This window comes from Ambystoma mexicanum, chromosome 7p, assembly GCF_040938575.1.
Source record: "Ambystoma mexicanum isolate Mex_15411 chromosome 7p, UKY_AmexF1_1, whole genome shotgun sequence".
NCBI classification, from domain to species: domain Eukaryota; kingdom Metazoa; phylum Chordata; class Amphibia; order Caudata; family Ambystomatidae; genus Ambystoma; species Ambystoma mexicanum.
The window spans coordinates 955,051,670-955,068,939 of NC_090939.1; the positions used below are offsets into that span (position 1 = coordinate 955,051,670).

Below are 17,270 nucleotides of genomic sequence, written 5' to 3' on the forward strand. Positions count from 1 at the left end.
TTAGTGATTCATCACCTAGATGTGATTTTTCTCTGGAGGTCGTAGAATGTCGAGTTCACTTCTTATTTGTTTTCCCACTTTAAAGGTATACAAGGAGAAAGTGACTGGTCCTCTGTGCTAAATGCAGTAGGTGTACGAACTTTGATGGAGGTTTTTGTATTTTGTAGGTGGAGTAGTTTTATCTCAGTGATTGTTATGGTCTCTATTTGTGGCATTGAATAAAAGGGTGGGGTTCTTAAAGGTGTCGTAATCATTTTTATTTAGTACATTACAATGTATTTCTCTTTAACTATAGTTTGTATATTGCATTCATAATGATTAGATATTCTTTGTAAATCGTCGATATTACGATATGCACATTGTTTTAACTTGGGGTATTTATCATTTTTTTATTGTGATATTTTAAGATGTCTTTTGGGACTTTATTTATTCCCAGTGATGTTTTTAAAATTATTTAATATATGCAAAGTTTAAGAGACTTATACAGCACAAAATAAACTTGAATGAGGATGTCTAAGGAATTAAATCACTTTACTCTATTAAGCATATTTAATTCTGCTGCGCAGTGTCTCTTCGCGTTATGGTGCAAGTAACTCAATCTTCAACTGTTGTAATGAAGTTTTAAATGAGAAATAGTTTATATGTAGACTTGATAGCCAGGAAAGACTTATTACTATTAATTCTGCATTTTGATGCTTTGTTTAGACACTTTTGAAAAAGTTTTTGTTTTTGCAGGCTTGGTTTATATGTGAGGAGCCAACCTGTCAGAACAGAACCCGTCGACTTCCTCTAAACTTCTCAAGAAATGGCCCCATTTGTCAGGCTTGCATGAAGGCAACTCTGAGGCCAGAGGTTTGTGTAATTTCACCAACAAAATGTTATTGAATATGTTTTAGTTTATGTTGCTAAAAAAAAGTCTGTTTAAAGATAGTTGATGGATTTTGAAAACATTTGAATGTTCACAAAGTGCTGTAAAATCCTTTATTTTATATACAATAGAATATGGTCTTTAAAAAAAAAATTAAAAGCAAACGCCACCTTTACTCAATAGGTCCTTGTGATACTGTATGAGACCAGTTCAACCAATCTTTGATGGTGTAAAACACTGTCTACCCATTACCTTTTACTATAAGCGTAACATTAAAGGCCTTAGTGTAGTTGTCCAGTGAATGTGTCTTTTTGCCAATTCTGTTTCTGTAAGACAGTAGTGCCTTCACTGCATTTGTTTTCTCTGGCTCCCTATTATAGGATTGCCATGTAGCTGTGATGGATGATCTGTCATTCCTTGATCGACCAAAACTGATTCTGTAGTAGCTCATGCCCCAGACCTCCGGTTTTTCCTATGTGACAGGAAAAAACAACATTCAGTCCAGGGCTGCTTCATCCAAAGCCTTTAAGGTTCTCATCCCTACACCGATGCTGTATTTGGTGTCCAGGGATCGATTATGATGCTGATCCTACTTGTTTACACCAGGCGATGCATGCTCCCCAACCCATCTTGGTCACTCAGGTTTCCACCACTTTCCAGGTGGGATAGGGGAGCTCTTCTCATTCCACCCAGCTGTGGCGGGAGATGAAACCCCTGCAGCTAGCTTACCAGAGCAAATATGTATATACAAGAGATTTAGATCCATTCTCAAGCATTGGATCTTTCATAGATTCACATGCTATTCCCCGTTGCCAGGCTGGGAATCCTCAGCAACATTATAAGGCAGTTTACATTTGAATTTGAAATTGCAATCACTTTAGTGTTCTATTAAAATCGTTTTGGTTCGTATTACCCCATAGCTAATAGACTGAGTCCTTTAGCTCCTCTCCTGGAGACATTCTTCAGATATTATACTGCCTGTTCAAGTGTTGAGAATCCTCTCAAAGTGCTCTTCTTTATTCAGCAACCTCACACTTTTTTCTTCTATTTTCATCTTTCTACTTATCTATTTTAAAAGTTTTTATCGAGTGCTTTCATATTTTGGGAGTGTTTTGCATACCTGATGCTTTCCTGCACCATTCCTTTGCCACCTTGGGATTGAGGTCTGTCGCAGGTTCCTCTTCAAACCACTTTGCTTGTCCCAAGGTAAATGTCTCTTCAAGGCATACCCACCTGCCACTTGAAGAATATGTTCATGCAAGACCAGTATGTAGATTGTTTCTACTGCCTGTATCCGGACCACAACATCAACTTGTGTACTATCTGCCATTGCTTTTCCAGCAAGAGACTGTGGTACCGGCACAGAAGGTTGTTGACTTGGTTTGATAAGAGTGCTGCGTCCTCACACTGCTTCCGTTCAGCGTCATGGTTCGCTCCACCATGGCAGACCCCAGGAGTGTACTTCCTCTTTCAAGTTTTCGAAATCCTACAAGGGACCTTCCCCTGGTAAGAGGGTGAGAGAGAAACTTACCACCCATGCTCAGTCTTCCCCAGAATAAGGCAGTTGAGCCAAGCCTCCACAAAAGAAGCCAGAGTCAAAGAAGACCGCTGTGGTGGTTTCTTCTACGGCTGCTCCAACGACATTGGTGCATTTATTGTACATTTGTCCACGAAGATGACAATTACTACGTTGGCAGCGGAGAAGCATAGCAGGGTTAATTCCATTCCGTCCACATGCTCGACTACCACTCTGTTGGTGTCATTATCTGCAACTTAGACAGCTTCGTCCACGGTACCATCGACAACCAAGACATCCACCTAGTCGTCGATGAAAAAGCCTCCGACAACAGTTACCACTTTGTCGACCACACACACACACTTCTGCTGGTTCTTTTTGCCAAAAACTGCTTCCGTTTACGCTCTCTTGACGTTCCTCCTGCTGTTCTCGTGCCCCTCCCCAGGTACCTCATGAGGAAATCCTTGAGCATGACCGAAAGATGTATTTACAGAAAACTAGGAGGAGGAGGTACTGTCGCTGCTGCCACCTGTACAGCCACTTCCACCAATCATCCACGTACCCTCATACTCCTGCTGCTCCTCATCCTACACTTGCCTCCAGTCAATTGGTGGCACGCTTACACAGGTATTTGTATTTTATTTATTTGTAAAGCGCGCCGGGCCCACAGGCATGAGGGCACATAATCTTGTACAACAGATGTTACAGTAACGTATAATAAAGAAAGAACAAGACACAATTAAATACATAGACGTTATAGAGATAAGCCAGATGGACCATATGACATCATACATTAAGAAACAGATCATACACAGAGACAATAATACAACAAGATCTCTAATTCAAAATTAGGGATAACCATACTAGTCATACAGGCTGAATCGGAGGGTTTGTGCAAAGAGCCAAGATTTTGTTTTATTCTTGAAAGAATGGAAGGAAGGGTCAGTTCTAATGACATTTGGGAGGGCGTTCTTAAGCTTGGTGGCCAGGACAGGGAAACTCGCACCCGCCAGCTTTTTGTCGTTTAAATCGAAGCAAGGGAAGGCTGTGTGCTTGGGCCGCTTTCAGGGGGTGGCAGAAGTATGGAGGGTAAGGCGGTTAGATAGGTAAGGAGGGGCCTTGTTAGCTAAGCACTTGTGCGTCAGGGCAAGAGTTTTTTTGTCTACACTACAGAATCTTCTGTCGGAATTAGTGGACTGGGTTCTGTTGGTCCTGCCACCTCTGCATGAGACACCTGCAATCTTGCTCATCCTTGATGCCACATTCACTTCTTCATTGGCTCTTCAGCCTCCTGTTCAGCCCTGCGAATCGGAGACCTGAAGAGGACACCTCTCACGGTGGTGCTTCTACTCCAACTGGTGAGTTTGATAATACAGTTCCTGCGGATGGTGAACCCGATGATCCACCCATCAGAGATTCTCCCCTTGTCAGGATTGCTACTTTCCACTCTCTCATGTCCAAGGTTGCATAGGATGTTTGATCTTATCCCAGAGGAGCAGAGAAAGGAAGGCATCCTGTACCAGCGCAGATAACGGGCATGGAAGACTGTTGTCTCCATCCCTGTACTGGGTGACATCTGGGAGGATGGCTTCCTAACCACGAAGAACTCCTTTTACTAGTCCTAGGAAAAAGCACCAGTTCTAGAAGTACAGGGTCGCTGCGAGCGCTCAGCCAAGTCCAGATTCTGTGATTCCTGAGGCCGCCAGCAAATGCTCACCCAACCCTTCTTCACCATATGCTTTTCCACCGGATAAGGAAGGGAGGCACTGGATGCTTTTGGCGAACGCATCATTTCCACTGCAGCCACTACTGTTAAAGCTGCTAATTCCTTGGCCATTCTGCCCAGCTGTGATGGGGTTGTGGCTCAAAATGGGCCCTTTCCTGGATTTCTTGCCGTAAAACAAAAATCAGAGGCGTTAAAGCTTCTTCAGGGAGGTGAGGCCGCCTTCGACAATGCCATTTACACCGACAGAGTTTAAGGTTACCAACTTCCGGCCAGAAGTGCAAGCCAAAATAGTGCATATGCTGCTTGATGGAGATTACTTACTTCTTTAGGGGGAAGGTTGACAGCCTGCTCCATGCCATCATTACTTGCACTGCTAGGTGTCTGGATACCTTTCAACAGCTCAGACAAAAGTTTAGTTCATTAAAATTCATTTTTAGGATCTAACAGGAGCTATAGGCCATCCTATCAGTTACAGTGTTATCGATCTTCCAGCTAGCCATCCGGTGACGCCTGCTAGGGAATGTTCCCGTCCTAACTGGAGAAACTAGCGTCACCACATCTCCTCCCAACCAAAGGGTCAAATCAGTAAGTAGGCTTCACCAGTCTGCACCCCCACCACTTCGATTCCTGTGTAGGAGGACGTCTTCCCAGGTCCTCGTGGAGTGGTCGAACATCACGATGGAAAAGTTGGTTTTGTCCTTACTCCAACACAGATACACCCTGGAATTCCAAAGCAACCAGCCAACGTTCCTCCAACCGCTAAGGTAGAAAACCATCTTTCAACGCTTCATCTGGACGTCTGTGGCCTTAAAACTGTTTGGCTGAAGAGTCTACTCCAGATATTTCCTGGTAAGGAAATCATCAGGCAGTTGGTGGACAATTCTGTATCTTTGCTTGTTACACAAGTTCATCCGTTCAGACTTTCAGGGTGGTTACTCTTCAGCACATCCTAACTCAGCTTCAACAGGGAGAGTTCCTCTCCTTGCTGGACCTGGAGAATGCATACATCTATGATACTGGAAGTTCCTATGTTTCTAAGTAATGGGCATGCACTATCAATTCAGGGTCTTACCCTTTGGCCTCAAGTCCGCTCCAAGGGTTTTCACCAAATGCATCAACCTCCGTGGCAGCCCACCTTCGTCTGTAGCCCATTCACGTGTACTGTTACCTCGACGATTTGTTGGTCAGGGCGCCTTCCCTCCATCAGGCCATTTGTCATGTTAGAGGGACAATGCGTGGTTTGCCATCACTAGGACTCTATTAATTGCACCAAGTCCTGCTTCACTTCTTCCCAGCTGAAGTTGTTCCTGGGTGCACAGCTGGACAGTCTCTTGCTTGGCTACACCAACACCAGGGAGTGTTGCAGCCATCCTGTCAAATACCAACTTGCTCTGACAGAAGCAAAGGCGTTGGCCAGCTCTCTGAAATCTCTTCTTGGGATCATGTCCTCCTGCATCCCCTTGATACCCAAAACCTGATGAAAACAAATCTCTGAAATAAGCCCCCCTTTTGTCTTGACCTGCTCAGATGGTCCGTCATCGCTAACCTAATCCGGGGATCTCTATTCCACCCTCAAACACATCAGGTCCTAGTCACCACCAATGCTTCGTTGGAAAGTTGGGGTGAGTTGAAAAGTGTATTATTTTATATAAGTTTGGCTAGGTTCACCTAGTTGTGACACACCTATCTAATCCCCCCCCTTCTATTTATACAATCCCACCCCAAAATTGAGGGAATACCGCATGGAGCTAAGGGTGCAGGGTTTTGGTGACCCAGGGGGTCTGTTCTTCATTTGCCCTGCCACAGCTGATCCTTTTTGCCCCGCCCACCTGTCGAAAAACAATAAACCGCTCCGGGTTCTCCACGAGGGCTTCACCCTCGTGGAGCTAAGGGCATGGGGTGTATGCAAGCCCGTGAGGGGGGGGCTTTGAACTTCCCCTACTTTCACTGGTTGCAGACAAGGAAGTGTGCCCAGCCGCCTATTGCCTTGTACAATGTGGGATTTGTAAGGACCAGTAAGGCAGGTAAAAGAAGCAAGGTTGGACGCTTCATTTTGTTGAAAATCTTTGTTTCCTTATCTCGAACGATTTTCCTCAATTGCACCTTGATTCTCCGAAGTTGTGAGGCGGGGAAAAAAACACCTGAAATCTAGTTGCAAATCTTACTGCCATTGATGGGGAGGTTGATTAAGGCCTCTCGGTAGCTGAGTGTACTTTTGCTGAACTTTCCCTGAATTTACCAACACTATGATCATGTCAGCTCTTCCAATCCAGCTATACGCCGAGGATCCAGCGGAGGGCCTGGCATCTCTCCCTGTATTTGTCCCTGGTCTGGGACCTGGCCCTGTTTTGCAGGCCAAACAGAAAATTCACATTCTTAGGAGGTCTAGGCAACGCCCCAATCCAGCTACCTCAGCACTTGGAGCAGCTGCCGATTCACTGCATTCAGCTAGTTCTTTTGATATATTGTGGTATAACAATTCCTGGGTGTACCCAGCCCCATTGCCGATCCCATACCCATAAAGGGGGCTATGGCAGTCTCTGCTGACACTATTATTGCCATAGAACCAACCCCCTCACCCCCGCTTCCCCCACTTCTTCTAACTGTGGCTGCCTTGGGCCAAGAGTCCCTGGTTGGTGCTGTTCGTTGACCACCCCCTGCAGACCAAACTATTTCATCAATTACATCAGGAGGTCTCTGATTTCCCCTAGCTTGCCAGCTCTCACCCCCATCTCTGTATTAAATCCCCCTGACCCCACACTGAGTGACTCCGTACTGAGAAAACACAGAGACCGGAAGATTGTTTTTTGTCTTTGTGCAATTGCCCCAGTCCTGGTGGAAAGTATATCAACCTTAGCAACTGCTGCTGGGGAAATAACCTCTGCTGTTCGGGCACAGAATGGGGAGGAGGGCCATGAGCCAAAGAAGTGTCACCGCTCTTGTACTGCAGTCCTGTTCGAACTCTCCCAGATTAAAACCATGTTAATTTCCCTGATTGAAGCTGTTGGTAAGAGTAAAATAGTGAGGAAATCCCCAACTAACCAGGCGGGAGAGCTATGGACCCGAAGCAATGCAAATGCGCAGAGTGTTTATGCACCCTCTACGCAAGAACCCTGTATCAATCACTCCCAGTCAACCCAGGGTGGTAATGGGACCCATAATGGCAATGTAGTTAGGCCTGCGAATGCCAATAGACACAGTATATATGGGTAATTGCGCAATTTGGAATCTACTGGCCCCGATCCCAAGGGGGACCCTGGGCCCTGCTACCTGGCCTCCTCTAAAACAGGCTTGTAGTATGCAGGAAGATAGCCCCCCCCCCTTTTGAAAACATCAGTCAAGACGTTTGGTGGTGGCCGGGCACAAGTCTCGGGAGGATAGCTCAAGGCTAATGTGCTCACCTTACAAGCAAGACGACACGGGGGTTCGATCCCTGGGCCACGCTTAGAAACCTTTGGATATTAAGCGCGTTATAAATAACCTATCATTTCAAGTATCACCACACCCCTCAGCTAATTCAACCAGGCTCGCCCACCACGATCTATCTTCCTGCACAGAGTCCCTAAATTGACATCCGAACAGCATGAACCAAAGCCAGCACTCCTTAAGTGCCTACACTGACTGAAACATGTTAGGAGTTTTCATTTTTATCAATTTAGACCAAATTGACGATTGCTCCAGGATCTCCAAAACGAGGGAGATGGCCTCTGATTTTGACATTATGCAACTAAAGCTTTGAAATCCTAGACTGGTTAGGGACATTTAGAGTTACAATAGAGCATTCAATCCCCTGGCAAATATTGCCATTAAGTTGGACCTGTACCCCTTGTGGGCAACATCAGAAGACCATGTCCTGTCGGGAGCTAATGCTGTCCCTCTGGGGGAAATACCTGTAGTGTCTTTCCCTAGCCTATGGGCATCATAACTAAGTCTGAGAAGTCCTACATTTTCCCGAGCCAATATTAGATCCAATGTCCATGCTTTTTTGGGGTAACCCACCCTCCTTTACTGATTGTGCGGGGCTCATTCTGAAATGTATACATTTTGTTGTTGTAAAAACATTCATGGCTTTTACGCCGAAACAGTTATGTGATGATGATGATGATGAATTGAGGGGAAGCAAAGAGACAGTGCAGTGAGGTATTCAAAACGCACTTGGATCAATTTAGACCACTGGGTCGCCAACATTATCATGGAGCCCCCTATAATATATATACATACATTATACACATACATACTTCAAAACAAAATTAAATGTTACCCGTCTTTATGAATCTACATATTCCAAGGTATCTACTTCAATCACAATATACATATAAATAGTCTATATTCTTATAAAGGCTAGCATACTAACATTCTTCTTTTCATGGGTTTCTCTATGAACATCTGTTCTTTTCAATGGAACACTTCATACAAGAGAAATTTACATTACTTGCATTCAAATACTTTTAGGCACCAACTCCCCTGCATTTATGGAATGTAGTGAATGTTTGTTATGTTGAGGCCGCTTGATATATAGGCAAGGACCGGCTAGCATAGGGCTATGTGGTAAGCCATTTAAATGCAAATGGCAACCTGTTTGCATTAGTTCATGTAAGTTTGCAGTGTGTCTGTGTCTGTCTGTGTCTGTCTTTCTATAGACCTGAACTGGATAGTCCAGCTCCTTTGAGCAGCAATAGCCCTCAAGATGCATGGGGATGCAGATCTTACTCATACATCAAATAATCGAGCCGCCTCAAGAAGATGACAAACAAAAGACTGTTTGATTATCAATTATCTAAAAAACAAGGAGCATAACGAACATCAATGCAAACGCTCGATCTACAAACTCAATGCATTTCAGAAAAAACTACTTTTATAAGCAAAATGTGTCATCCATGATGTTGACCAACTACAAAAACCTACAAGCATGGGTGATTGGCTCTGAGTGAACATCTAAGTATATGATCCATACAAGTCTAAAAAAGTGTAACTATGTGATTGGTTACCTAACATCAGGTGGGCAACTAAGCCCTCCTCTAAAAATGACCACTATGAACGTCACTAAATACACAACGTCCCATTGGTTTACACACTATAGGACCCCTGAATACGCAGGCTCTCTACAATTGGTTGGCACTCTATCCATCTTCAGTACTTTTCCATGTACTTTAGCAGCCTGCAGGCTGGCCGTCCAGATGCTGGTGAGGTTGCCTTAACTTTAGCTTCCCACCAATTAGCATATCAATCCATCATCGCCTCAGTGGTCTATTGTCAATTAGGCCTTTGAACTTTGTCCTTGAGTGTGTTCTTAGCTCTGAGAAAATTAGGGAGTGAGAAGCACAGTCTGCTTTCATGCATAGGTGTGACCATCTCGTTCATCCAACTCAGTGCTTCCATGTGACTAGGTCTATTCCAATAGACCGCTGACGTCTGCCTTGTTACGTTCATTCCTTCTGAACAGGTGGTTTGTTCTTTCACATGATTCTGTGTCCAAAGTCAGTTTACTGCAGTTTGATAAGACCTTGGCTCCTTGTGGCTCATCCAACTTCACCTTTCTGAGCTCCGCTTCTGTAATTCAATATCTGCTTTTTTAACTGCGACATACTGAACGCAGGCCTTTTGCTAATGTCCAACCTGCTTTAATACGTTTAGTGGAAACATCCATAATTCTCTCATTCCTATGTATGTATACATTGGTGCTTGCCGCAATCTATTTACTATAAGCTTAGAGCTAGCTTCACGATTACTTTGCTGCTTGAGTTTCTTCTGCATCTGTACACATGTAAAAGGATTTAATATCTTCATCTGTTTCTGTGGCATAAGTGTCATCTTGAGCCCAAGATGTCACTTATCCTTATTGCTTTCTTGATGCCTTATAAAATATCTGCATTCTCTGGTCACTGCATCCTTTTATGTACTTCATATGCAGCTCCATATAACGCATACTTGGTAATGGCTAGTAATACTACCTTTCATCGTTGCCGGTTATTGGTTCTGCTTCTTCAGGGGGATTTCATTCAAATGATCATCATATTTCTTTGTATGCCGATAAGGTTTTCTCAACAGGTACCTTGGCTCCCATATTCTTAGGTGCTGGCCCTTTCACTGGCATTGGACTGAGTCCATATTCTGCTCTTTGTCGATTCAGCTGTTCTGTATATGTCACATACTCTGGTTTCCAACATACATGTAAAAGGGGCAGGTCTGTTGAGGTGGGGGTACTTGGTTCCTTCTCTACACTCCCCCACGCCTCCCTTCTAGGCGATTCATCGACCACTCCCACATCATCCTTCACACCCAGGCAGCTTGGCCTAAAGAACAACTTCTTTGGGACCTATATCTTTGACTCCCTTCAGACATCTTGCTCTTTTCACATGCTCATCCTTATTCCATGTCATAAGCTGGCAATGTCCACTTGGACTACAGTAGATCCATCTTCCCACATATTTGATTTTTCGGATACAGGAACTTTATTCCCTCAGGTTCATGGATACTGGCATTCACAAAGTCTCTGATCTCTTCATCTGTCAGGTCTTTGGGCTTCCATCCTGATTCAACATCGATCATGATCTTCAGCCCTATGGCTTTCTTTGCTGTCTTCTTGCATTGTGAGATTATTACATTGATAACACAAAATCCAAGCAATATCATCACTATCAGGGCTCCAAGGAACTTGAAAATGTCTGCCATCCATTGTGGGACCCAAGAGAAAAGTGATCCAAATCAGCTGTCATCAGCAATGTCTTCTACTTCCGCTATCATCTGGCCATGGAACTTCGTCAGCATGTCTGTGGCCTCTGTCAATGTTCCATTCTCGTCATCGTGAGTAGTAATAAATGCGCAACATGGTTCTCCGACTTTTGCACAAACACCTCCATCCATTGCTATAATCATATCCTGGACATATCTGTTCTGAACAGTCATCAATCGTATGGCTCTCATCTCTTCTCTGATTGCATTGAATCCTTTTACTGTAGTGTTTATTGTCTGCGGCAATTCCCATCTGGTGATTTGTAGCCACTTGATGTTTGCTCCAACCTGAACAGCTGGCATGAAGGTCAACATGAACACAGATGAGGTCTGGCTAAACAGCCTGTGCTCATATGGTATGGCATTGATAGCTTCTATTGATTTGGCTGACAAATAGTTCTCTCTCCATCAGCTCCACATATCTCTTCTTTCTCAGGTGAGCATCTGCTTTTGGAAAGTTGCCAATGTGTAAATCACCCTTTAGAATCACTAAAGCTGGAACATGTACATTCACCAGTGTGCACATTCCTCCCCAATCTGCAGGCAATTTGATATAAACTCTGGCTGCACATGCCCCATAATGATCCATGATCACTTCTGTACCGTGTACCATTCCTGGAACATGAAAGATTTGACCACAATTCTTATTTTCTCCAACTTTTCTTGTGCCGTTATTTCTGAAGCACAGCTTTGAACTTTCCAATGGGACTATCTGCAGAGGTCCTCCTCTGTTTTCAACTCAAGTCAGTAGTTTAGCAAGTCTTGGCCATAATGCCTATAGCCATTCTGCACAATATCAATGACTGGCTTATAGCATCCAATGATTACCCAGGCTCTGCAGACAACCACTCCTTCTTCCCATCCATCGGGTGATAACACAGATCACCAAATCTGCATTTGACCGCTCTTCTTCCATCTTCGAGCGTCCTCTGCATATTTTCCTGCAACCTCCAATTTCTTATTCACTTCCCATCTGATTCCAGCTCCTTTTACTCCAGGCTTCTCATATCTGATCACATGATTCTTAGTATGGGCTTTGTTTCTTGTCTTAGTATTCTGCACATAGTCCTCTTCATCTGTATCCGTCCATTCAGTAGCCCATTTGAGGAAGGCATCTTGGCCGATGAACTGGCCTCTGGTTTTGCAAAGTGCTATGAGTGAAAGACAATGAGCTGTCTGGCCGTTTATTTCGATAGCTATGAAGATTTTAGACTTTCCCATACTGTATGGCAGGAGTGCACACACAAAGCATTCCTCATTCGAGGCCCTTCTTCCTACTTCTTTCATATGCTGGTACCAAATGTTATTTCCCAAATGTGCCCTACTGTCCAGGTAATCATTTAGTTCGATTTGATCTCCTTGAGTGTTTCCTTTAGTTCTCATTCTCCTCATGTGACCTTCCAGAATCATATCATGAAGTGTACGAGCATAACTCCTACTTTCTGGATCAATCAGACACATCCATCAGTGGACGAGGTACACCTGTCAATGTTCCCTTAAAAGGAGAAAGTTCAGAACATCTCATTTGCTCAGCTGCCCATTTAGGCATAAAAATGTCTCGCATAAACTCCATATGTCTCTCTTCTAGGAGTTACCTTTGGGTCATTTATCATAGGACCAGGTGTTTTTGCATGCATTACTTGTACAGGCATATTGTCTGGCAACCTCTCATCTTTCCCATTTTGCCAAGCCAGTTTCTTGTGCAACAAACATAACTTCTACAACCTTTCTTTCATGTGAATGATTGCTAATGGTGCTTATCTCAGATTCAGAGAATTGGTCATCTTTCTTTGGAACAGGAATAACTACATAGTGCTTTGGGTGCTTAGTAGTTGTCATAATTGCTACTTCCTTTTGCTCAGGAACATTGACTGGAGTCTTAGCTCCATGTATATCAAGGTAGTAGGAGGTGCGGACTGTGAGAGCAGTATGATTATAAACAGAAAGCAACCATAAATAAGGCAAAGGTATGTTGATGTACAACACCTATTCCGTGGACAACGTGAATGTCTTTCTACATCCGGGATCACGAAGTTGCTACTAGTACTACAGATTTTATATTGCCTAAGGAAGGAAAAAAAGTAATCTTTAATACATTAGCATTACACACTCCTCCTGGATGTTGCTGTCCTGCCTCGGCACCTTCGTCCTCGATCCACTTGTATGCTTGCTGAATGATAGAAATGAACTTTCGATCTTTGTTTTTCTGGAACCAGTTTTTAACCATGCGAAATATAAATGTCTCCATTAAGACGAAAGCTGCTCTCAATATGTCTAGATCAGTTCAATGACATATACCAGTTCCTAGCCCACACCTTGAATCTGCTTTCAGCATGAAACAAAATGTCTGTCTTTGTCAGCAACCTTCTCGATCTGTCCCTCGAAGAAAAGTTTCACACCACCGTCCTGTGGGTTCTCTCAGAATATAGGCTTACTTGGATAATTATTCCCTCCGAAGATCCCAGTCAAATTCTCAGTGTTAGTTGGATCCCTTAGAAGTGTAAGCACCTCTCTGCGTCTGCCAACAAGATGTGGGTATTCTTCAATCAGCCGAAAGAATAGCACGTTGACAAGTCTTTGTGCAGCCTTAGGTGACAGGGGCATTTGTGCTATCCCCACTATACTCGGGTAACTGCAACACTTGCTTGCTGATTGCTGCAAATGGTCTCCTCACAATCGGGCCATTTTTAGGATCTTGCAACAAAGTACGTATGTTAGTAGTTCTCCCCACAGTTGCTGGATATGAGAACAGCATATAGAGAAAAACTTCAAATATAATCTTTGAAACCTTGTCATTGGATAACACCATGGGAAAATCCGAACAAGAACTCAGTATGGAACAAATCAGGATACTGCCCTCTCTTCCAGTTATCAAAACCACAATCACAGTCTGGCATATTCGTCTCCTTATCAAGGCTTAAACATGCCTCAGTCCAAAGTCAATAAGCTACTGAGGCTTTAAGCACATAGATCTTCCCGTAACCCTGCGACAGATTTTCACAGAGTGTTCAAATTTGCTTCCCTTAACCTTTTCAGAGACAGTTAAAAGGATTGTCCTGGACGAAGCCACAGTCCAACAATTCTTATCTTTCTTATTTGTCTGCTTCTGCGTCCTTCTTCCTCATCATAGATTTCGTCTGCACGTGCATTGGTTCTTTCCTGATGCTTGTACTTGCTTCTCGGTGAGGTGCGGAGGGCAGAGAAGTTTCTCCAGCAAATATTTTGACGTCTCCAATAAAAGTCCAAGCACGCCTGTCCTGCACTTTGACAGCAGACAGCGTGATGTCTTCCACTATAAATGGACAGCTGAAACGGGGTTTGTCCCACCTTTTTGATCTGCTCAAATATCTGGTTCACAAAATGCAGGCCATTATCTGATCTTATTACCTCAAATACTCCCCATCTAGGAAACACTTCCTGCACCAAAACTTTGCTGCACAGGTGGAATATGGATGCGTACAGGAACCTGCCTCAATCCGCCTTGAAAAGGGACATGCCACAACAATCATGTATTTATATCCATTGCATGCTTGAATCATACTTGAATCATATTGATGTAGTCGATATGCAAATGCTAAAAGGGGCCAATGGGTTTTGGAATAACCCCCCTAACTGTCAGTGTATGCCCAGCTGTAAATTCTTGACAAACTATACAATTCTTCATAAAACTGGGAGTTGTAAGGCAGTGTGCTGAACTGGCGTGCCATCTGCTCTGAGGTAGCCCCTCCTTTTCCAACTTTCTAACCCTGCATGCACTGTTGACATCACATAGGCAGAGTCGCTGTACACTGTTTGTTCCTAGTCTGCATGATTCTCAAGCGCGACAATCAGTGCCACTAATTCTGCAGCTTGTGCTGAATAGTCAGACGGTAGTTGTGCACTTACCAATGTCTGAAACTCCCATTGGCTGTGTATTTTACCACAGCGGCACTCGTATATCTCTGTCCATCATTTTGATCGATTCTTGAAGAACCATCAATAAAAACCAATCTCTCCACCTGGCAAGGCATTTTCTTTTACTCTTGGGATTTCATCATAGAACTCTTTGTAATTCGAACAATCATGCGCATGCTCTTCCTCTGCCAGTGGTTCGGCTACAAACATGGCAGGATTCACTACTCTACATCAAACTATTTTGATCACTGGATTCGATATAACTACCTCGTAGGCAGAAGCCTTTTGAGAAGTCAATGTGCCGTTAGGTTTCTCTAGAATAGCAAATAGTACATGCTCTCCAAATAATGTCATGGAACATCCCATCACTATGCTTGCAGCTTGCTCTATGGTTAACTCGGCGGCAGCCAGAGCCTGTTCGCACGGAAAGTGACCTCTCATTACTGGGTCTAAAATCCCACTGTATTATGCAAGGGGCTTGTACCCCAATGTGGTTCTCTGTGTGATGACTGCTGTCATAACAGTGCCATCTGTGTGCGGGAATAAAAAGAATTCCTCAGCATAATTAAGAATCCCTAAAACCAGAGCTTTGCAAATTGATTTTTTCAGCTCTTCAAATGCTTCCTCCATTTTCTCAGTCCATATGATTTTTTTCCTGTGTTACCTGTGTTTTCTTTAAAGCCTGTAGTAAAGGCCTTATATATGAACTGTAATCAAAGACCCATGCTCTGACGTAATTTCATAATCCCAAAAACCTCTGCATGTGTTTTTATCATGTGATTTAGCGGTTTTCAAAATAGCCTCAGCTCTCTCAGGAGTAACCTTCTTTCTCTCATGTGAAATCAATTGGCCAATATACAACACTTCTTGTTGACAATACTGTAACTTCTCTTTGTCAACCTTATATCCTTTGTCAGCAAGTATCATCAGCTGGACAGAATCACGTATGCACTCTTCCTCTGTAGTGCTGCAAACTAGAATGTCATCCACGTATTGCAGAACAACACTTTCCAAATCAATATTGCTCAAGTCCATCTGCAGGACTCTATTAACAATCGATGGAGACTCAAAATAATACTGGGGCAGCCGAGTGCTTTTCAGTCGTGTTTGTCTGAATGTAATTGACGTCAGATCCTGTGAGTCTTTGTGAAGTGGGATTGAGAAAAACAAATTTTTCAAATCAATCGCAGTGAAATATCGTGCTCCAACAGGTATATTACATAAAATTGTGGACGGATTAGGGACTAGAGGGAACTCGGCTTCTACAATTTGGTTAATCAGCCTTAAATCTTGAATTGGTCTCCAAGACCCCCCTTCATGGCGGACATTTTTTTGAATATACCTTCATCTGCCTCTAAAGACCTGGGATACTGTCGTGCTCGAGGTAAAATTGCTCCTGGTTTCAGTTTAATCTTCACTTCTTCAACCCCCTTTATTAGGCTTACGTCATAGGGGCCTGTGGTCCATAATGAAGCTGACACTTTCACCATATCTTCCTCAAAATACTCGGGGTGTTGCTGTGCCATCATCATTTTCTGAGGTACCTCTCGATTGATTGCTCTTACCCAATAAGTAATACTCATCTCAAATACCACTTCGTTGTCAGATAGATGATCGCCAAATTTGTCCTCATCGGTGATGTCAGTTAATCTGTAACCATCTCCAATGGCAATCACTGCACACCATTGTCTGCCTTTGTCATCGTTCCCATCAAGCAAAGCCATTTCTCCAGCATGGGGTCTGGCATGGATTCACATGCTCATGAATATTCCCCGTCGTTAGGCTGGGAATCCTCGGTAAAGAAAAAATCAGTATCAGTTTCGTTTCTGATCTGCCTTTCTTAGTAGTAACCAATCACTGGTCTCTGGGTCATACTGCCCCCAGCCAATGACTGCCCTCTCCCTTAGCCCCTCCCCTGGCAGCCATCCTCAGATTTTTACCGCATGCTCAAGTGTTGGGAGTTCTTGTGCTATATAGCTCTCGAGCTTTTACTGCGTTTTGCGCTTTTTCAAAGAGATTTCTAATTTTTCTGTTTAATCGAGCCTCAAGTTCCACTGTTTTTACTTCCGATCAACGGGGACCCGTTCCGGATTTATCTACGCCCCTCAAGGGAGAAGTTTTCATCGAGTTATGCTTCTTGGAGGATTCCAGAAGTTTCTGAGGCCTACCTCGTGGACGAGAAAAACATGGCCCAGGAGAAGGGAAGCTCGACTCCCAGCAAACTGTTCAGGATCTGCCCTGGATGCAACCTATAAAATTTGTTCAAGGAGGACGAGCATTCGAAATGCATTTACTGCCTCCACGAGGACAAAACCACGTGGAGAAGGACTGTGCGTTTTGCTTTAACATGTCGGATCGGACGATGAGGGAGCGCCGGACCCGTCTCTCCAACTGGCTGAAAGGCAAGAGCCCAGCAGGTGAGAAGAAGAAGAAGAAGTCGTCCGAGCAGTCTTCTAAGTCCTGTGAGGGCGCCTTGGCGACGGGGGCCCAACAGAAGGCAAAGCACCGCGAGTCTGCGGGCCCTGGGAGCGCCG

General features: G+C 43.9%; 1 protein-coding gene across 2 annotated transcripts in view; it reads left to right on the top strand.

Annotated features, from left to right (window-relative positions):
* The window catches only part of POLA1 (DNA polymerase alpha 1, catalytic subunit), a 2,474,741-nt gene that overhangs the window by 1,883,181 nt on the left and 574,290 nt on the right, over positions 1-17,270 (top strand). For both annotated transcript variants that reach the window (XM_069637299.1, XM_069637300.1), the window contains one exon: positions 736-852. In XM_069637299.1, coding sequence (XP_069493400.1) covers positions 736-852 — 117 coding nt within the window. The remainder of the gene's footprint in view (positions 1-735; positions 853-17,270) is intronic.